The sequence below is a fragment of the Bison bison genome, unplaced genomic scaffold (assembly GCF_000754665.1).
Source record: "Bison bison bison isolate TAMUID 2011002044 unplaced genomic scaffold, Bison_UMD1.0 scf7180017864498, whole genome shotgun sequence".
Classification (NCBI taxonomy): Eukaryota; Metazoa; Chordata; class Mammalia; order Artiodactyla; family Bovidae; genus Bison; species Bison bison.
This window is the reverse complement of record NW_011495057.1, coordinates 11,687,947-11,694,947: the sequence shown is the minus strand read 5'-3', so window position 1 is coordinate 11,694,947 and position 7,001 is coordinate 11,687,947. Positions and strand designations below refer to the sequence as shown.

At 40.2% G+C, this 7,001-nt stretch overlaps 1 protein-coding gene across 1 annotated transcript in view; it reads left to right on the top strand.

Annotated features, from left to right (window-relative positions):
• The window catches only part of KLHL14 (kelch-like family member 14), a 111,405-nt gene that overhangs the window by 92,566 nt on the left and 11,838 nt on the right, over window positions 1–7,001 (top strand). Inside the window, exon 6 of the mRNA XM_010828996.1 lies at window positions 2,693–2,771. Coding sequence (XP_010827298.1) covers window positions 2,693–2,771 — 79 coding nt within the window. The remainder of the gene's footprint in view (window positions 1–2,692; window positions 2,772–7,001) is intronic.

Sequence of the window (7,001 nt, the reverse complement as noted above, 5' to 3'; positions counted from 1 at the left end):
TCTTCTTGCAGGGATAACACCATGGACAGAGGAGCCTGGTGTCCATGAAGTCGCAAAGAGTCAGACACGACTTAGCACAGCAGCAGCCATCCCTCCTATTATTATTTCTGCTCCAACCTGAAGTCTACTCCTCATTCCCTTTTGCCTCCTCAAGTACTTTGGAGTACTTCTGAATTTAAAAACATGACCAACAACCAAATAAAAATTTCTCTTGATGCTGCATCTTCCAGCTATCATCTTCATCTTTTTATGCCAAAAGCCCTAAAAGCTTTGCCTGTCCTCTTGCCTCTGCTTTCTTATATCTTAGCCTCTCCTGAGGAGTCCCCCCTTAGGCTTTCATCCCCTCCTGTCCACTGTGTAAACAAGGCTTGTCATGGTCACTGCTAAGTTTCCAAATCCCATGGTCAGTTCTCCATTCCTCACTCCTCTATCTGACATGGCTTCCAAACTCCCACCACACTTTCCTTCCTACTTCTGACAGTTCCTTTCCTTTGCTGATTTTTCTTCTTCTCCCCCAGAGTTCATTTCCAGGACTCTTTATCTTCCATTTCCATACCCTCTCACTAAAGATTTTCATCCTGTTCTATGGTTTCAAACAATAACTCAGTCTCAGTTAGCCAGTGGCCTGTGAGCCACTTTCACTTTGAGATCCCATAGGATTCTGCAGATTAAGTCCAAAACAAAATTCATGGCTTCCCTCCCTAACCCTCAACTATTCCTGCCTGGTCTTCCCCACCTCAGCAAACTGCATGACATTCCAACCAGTTGTTGTTATTGTTGTTTTAGTTGCTAAGTCACGTCCAACTCTTTTGCAAACCCATGGGCTACAGCCCGCCAGGCTCTTCTGTCCATGGGATTTCCCAGGCAAGAATAGTGGAGTTGGCTGCCATTTCCTTCTCCAGGGGATAGTCCCAGATCAGTGATCAAACCTACGTCTCCTACATTGGCAGGCAGATTCTTTACCACTGAACCACCAGAGAAACCCCTCTGACCAGATACTATGGCTAAAATTCTGACAGTCATCTTTAATTATTCACCTTTTCTTACACCAATGCTCAGTCTATCAAAAAATTGTATTGGCTGTGACCAAACAGTAGATGCCAATATGGCCATATCTTGCCTCCACCTTCATTCAAGCCAGCTCTTGCCTTGATTGTTGTGATGGCACCCACTTCCAGAGCAGCCCTTCTGCAGTCTTTCTGTTACACAGCAGCCAGAGTGGTCACGGTAAGAGAGAAGTGAGGCCACATTCCTTGTTGGCTCAAAACCTTCCAGTGACTTCCTAATGTTCTTAGAAGAAAAGACAAAAATCAACATCAGTCCACAAGGCACACTGTGTCCAGACCTTCATATACTTCTGACTTCTGTCCAAGTAGCCCCTGCAGTCTTGCTGGTTTTGAACCCATGGCCAGCCCAGGGAGAGGTTATGCTCACTTTGCCTACTGTCTGAGACTCTAATTCTGCAGATATTTGCATGACTTTCAGAGTGTATCTGTGAACAGGTGCCCATAGTACTGAAACTGAGTTTCCCTTTATCGATCCCCCCTTCATTTTTCTTTATAACATTCATCTTCACTTGATGAATTTACAAGTTTGTATTTATTTCCTTGTAAGTACTGGAACTTTGTCTTTTTTGTTTACCAATATAGTCCCAGACCTAGAATAGGTAAGACACATAGTGGGTACTCAGTGTGTATTTGTGCAATTAATAATTGTGTGGTGTATTCATGCCTGTGTGAGTGCATGTACACACACACGCACACACACACTCCTATCTGTTTATTCCTGCAGTGAATTTTAGTACCTATATTTCAAGGGTTAGTTCCACATATATTAACAAAAAACAGACTTTTAGAGTTAAGACCTCAGGTATTTTAGATGATTATCATCTCAAATGGTACAAAGAAAATGTAACACACTCTTTGCTTGTATTTCTTGCTTTGGTGTCAATCTGTATGTACAATAAGGTTCATTTTGACACATTGGAGACATTACTATGCTTCTTAGGCTCAACAGAGGAAATAACCTGGTTATTAAATAACCAGCTCTGAGGTCTCATGTTTCACATTTCAGCAAACCTACCTGCTACAGCAACTGTGTGCTCCCCAAATGCAAAAGCAGAACTTACTTGACACACATAGGCTACAACTGATTTCGTATGCAAACTCTTATTGTAGTGAGAGCTATCATTTCCATGGAGACAGAGTGGTCTCTACCACTGCTAGAATTCTTAAATTTGATTTTAAAAAAATCAAAAATACTTTAACCAGAGATATCACTCAATGTAGTCTCTGGAACTGATTATGATTAGATAATAACTTCATGTTTTTAAAACGCAAATACAGAAACACAGAAATTTTACCCTAACTTTGGGATAAAACTAGTTTGATAAACATATCTGCTTTTATTATTATGGTTGACTTATGTTTATTATTACTTTCACTTCACTATTTTTATACTAACTCATCCCCCCCAAAAAAAGTAGAGGAGAAAAGAAGAAAAAGGAGAAAAATATTTAAAGTGGCACATAGATTTTTGTTCTGACTCCTCATTCTCATACTATGTTAGATAGTCCCCCTAACTTTCATCTGTTTGTTAAACCAGAGAACAGGGGCATCTTATAAAACACTATTCAATGTGCAAAACAACAAAGGAATCTTAAGTTTTAAGTGTCTCAAATATATCTTTACAGGAAAACACAGTACGAATTTTGTCAGCCGATACGACCCCCGATTTAATAGCTGGATACAACTTCCGCCCATGCAAGAACGGTAAGTGTTTATCTCTTGTGTCTGAAACATTTGTGGCCGCTTGACCTCAAGGAAGGATACTGAATGATTTCCCATGATAAGGTATGCTAAGCAAAGCCAATGAATGACACTGGAGGCAAAATACAAAACTGGCCTGGCCAACTGTGATTAACTGCCTCATTAACTCGATGGAGAAAAATAATAGGTCAAGTATTTGTTCCAATGTAGGAAGAAAGAATTTATATAACTTGTCTTCCTTGGTTTTTTTTTTTTTCACATTAAAGTTTACTTTTTTATTGAAGTATCGTTGCTGTGTAATATTATATAAGTGTACAATATAAAAAAATCACAATTTTTAAAGGTTACACTCCATTTGTAGTTTTAAAATATTGGCTATGTTCCCTGTGTTGTATAATAGATCTTTGTAACTTATTTTATACTTAATAATTTGTACTTCTTAATACCCTATCCCTATCTTGCCCCTCCCCACTTCTCTCTGCCAATTGGTAACCACTGGTTTGTTCTCTGTATCTGTGAGTCTGCTGCTTTTTTGTTATATCCACTAGTCTGTTGCATTTTTTGGATTCCACATGTACGTGATATCATATGGCATTTATCTTTGTCTGACTTATTCACTTAGCATAATGCCTATCCATGGCTTGTCTTCCTTTTCCATGTTGCACTAGTTTTTTTGACAAGCAGAGCTACAATTTCATGGCTATTCCACTCTTCACAGTTGTAATTTATTCAAATCTTATCACTGAAATATAGAACACCATTCCCACAATGTATGTATTTTGATGCAGATATTTCCATATTAAAGTTTCCAAGTCTCACTACCTCGAATTCCTTAGGTCTACTTCCTCAAACATCTCCCCATCAGACGTTTAAAAATAGGTGATTTGCTATCTAATGAAAAGTCAGTTTTGCAAGGTGTCTTCTCATTTCTAATGTATGCAGTATTTATCTCACCAAAGTTTTCTAACATCGAAGGACAATAAGGCAACTGTGTTTGTACACATTCAGTTCTCCTGACTATTACTTAGGCAGGAGGCCATGTCGTAATATATACATGCAAATTCACATACTAAATCTTGAACACTTGGTTCTTTTCGAATAATGTCTCAACATCCTCATGAGCAAATTCTCTGATATAATAGTAACAATAAGCTGCAACGTATTTTCTCTTCTCAATTGAACCAAGAAATAAATTTTGTTCTTATTCCTTCATAACCTTAACATCCCCTTTTTTAAACATTCAATCAGATTACACTGTTGTTCTGTCACTAAGTCATGTCCAACTCTTTGCAACCCCATGGGCTGGAGCACACCGGTTCTTCTGTCTTTCACTGTCTCCACCGTCTTGGAATTTTCTCAAATTCATGCCCATTGAGTCGATGATGCTATCTAACCATCTCATCCTCTGCCACCCACTTCTCCTTTTGCCTTCAGTCTTCCCAGAATCAGAGTCTTTTTCAGTGAGTCAGCTCTTCGCATCAGGTGGGCAAAGTATTGGAGTTTCGCTTTAGCATCAGTGCTTCCAATGAATATTCAAGACTGATTTCCTTTAGGATGGACTGGCTTGATCTCCTTGCAATCCAAGGGACTCTCAGGAGTCTTCTCCAGCACCACAGATTACACTGAGATCAAGTTAAATCCTTAATCATGAATTCCAAGTTAAAAAAATTCGAATCATACCATTCACTCAAAAAGGTACATTACTGCCAAAAGAGAGTAAGAATTTCTGCTGTAAACTTAGTATCTAATGTCCCATTCCATATAAGGATATTGAAACTCTCTTTCAAGGGACTAAACATTATACACTGAAAACGACATTTTAGTCATTTTCAAGGCACAATATAGTCTAAGGACCACAGAGAGGACTGTCTAATTCAAAGGTACCTCAAGGGATTATTCTGGCTCAGTTAATATCTTGACAAATTTCTCAATCCTCCTGTTGTGTATACATGTATATATAAAAGCTTCCTAAGAGAAGAGCTTCTTTCCTGGAGAAAGCTTCTTTCTCCAACATACCTTATTTCTCTCCTTTTGGGGTTATTTTCTGGTTGCTGTTATTGTTAGCTGTATCACTTTAACCTTTGATCTAAACTATTCCAAAAGTTTTATTTAAAAAAAATAAAAGATACATCAAAACATGTTTGAGATGTCAGCATCTCATCACCATGGTCTCCTTTGCTGGGGGCTGTTCACCACAATAATTAACCTTCATGCCTTGGGTTTGGGAGGCATAACTCACGTCGCGGTCAATTATCTCACTGTAGAGCCCCTAAGGATGAGAAGTATTGCTGCAAAACCTAATTAGTAATTTTTTTAAATGTGTATTGTTTACTTGATATTCTATAATGACTTCCTCGGAGGCACTATAGCCTATCAGGGCAGGGTCCTACTTAGACAATTTTTAGCAGCTCATTGACCTGATAAAAAGACCTGCCATGGTCTGTCGGCGCCCGGCAGCCACCGTTGACAGGATGGACTGTTTAACGTTTCTTTCCAAGTCATTATGGTATATCATGTCAGGTCCCTAGTAAAAGAAGTTTTTTTTTAGATTTCGAACAATCAACTCGATAGACCAAATAAAGAGCTCCTTCCCGAGCTGAATGGGAAAAGGCAGACCTCACAAATGCCCAGTCAATCTTCTAGCTCCATATCTCCTATGGGTTGGTTGACCTGGGCAGCAATCCATAACTTAAAATGAAATTCTTCTGTCATTGCCAAGCTTCCATTCACCCAAGCAAGTACAGTTAGCTACCAGTGTGGTTTAATTGGTGATTAAACAAAGAAGGAAAAAAATTGAAAATATATGAGATACTCTTCAGATTAGAAAAGAGATTTCTTGAGATATTTAATTGAGTTAGCTCTGCATTGTATAGATCATGAATCAGACTCACCGGAAGTTCCCCACCTCCCTCCTTCCCTTCTGCTCGTGTGCTCAGTCCTTTCAGTCATCTCCGGCTCTTTGCAGCCCCATGGATTGTAGCCCGCCAGGCTCCTCTGTCCATGAGATTTTCCCAGCAAGGATACTGAAGTGCACTTCTAAGCTCTCCTCCAGGATATCTTCCCGACCCAGGGGTTGAACCTGTGTCTCCTGTATCTCCTACATTGCAGGCGGGTTCTTTACTGCTGAGCCACCAGGGAATTCCCCCTCATACCCTCAGCTGCTGCCAAACTGCTGAGAAGTTGTTACTGTGCTGAGAAGTTACCAAACAGATTAAGAATAATGGAAACACATTGAAAGTCACCTCTAGGGTCACCCACTCTTACAGAGCTGGCTGGGCAAATTCCTCAGATATCTTGCCTAATCAGAACTTCCAAAGGAGTATAATGAACGTGCAGAACACCCTCCCAGTTCATCAAAGAAATGGGCACATGACCTCCAGGCTTACTCAGCCATAGGTCAACTCATGACTTGTATGTGTGCTACCAAGAGGTTGCCGACAGAAGGGGTTAGACAAAGTACAAAGATAAATGTAAAGCTCAAGAGTTGTTTTGGTCTCAGATTTAGGATTTGATTCTTCAGTAAGAAGAGGGCAAAAATGAACGATTGGATCAATAAAAATGCTTTGGTGATTTCAATTTTGTTTTCAAAAAAAAGTAGACATTTTAGGTGTTATTCTTATGGAAATACTACCTGCTAGCTAGTCTAGGCGGAGAAGGCAATGGCAACCCACTCCAGTCCTCTCGCCTGGAAAATCCCACGGGTGGAGGAGCCTGGTGGGCTGCAGTCCATAGGGTCGGGAAGAGTTGAACACGACTGAGCGACTTCCCTTTCCCTTTTTCCTTTCATGCATTGGAGAAGGCCATGGCAACCCACTCCAGTGTTCTTGCCTGGAGAATCCCAGGGACGGGGGAGCCTGGTGCGCTGCCGTCTATGAGGTCGCACAGAGTCGGACACGACTGAAGCGACTTAGCAGCAGCAGCAGCAGCTAGTCTAGGAAATAAAAAAGAGAAAAAAGAGAGGGTGGGGAGGGAAGGAAGGATAGAGGGAGGGCGGGAGAAAGGAAAACCACTTGGGAGGCACCATTAACAAAGCTTAAGTTTCACAGAGTAAGTGAAAAGCAAGAAGCATGTACATCAAAGAAGTTTCCAAATTTAAATATTTTGTTTCTAGCAGCCTTACAAGAAACTATGAGAAACAATATTCTGTTTGACAAAATCTGGTATTTTTAACCTGATGGTAAAAGTCAAAAGTTGAAACAGGTTTGATGCATGATACTGGATGCTTGGGGCTGG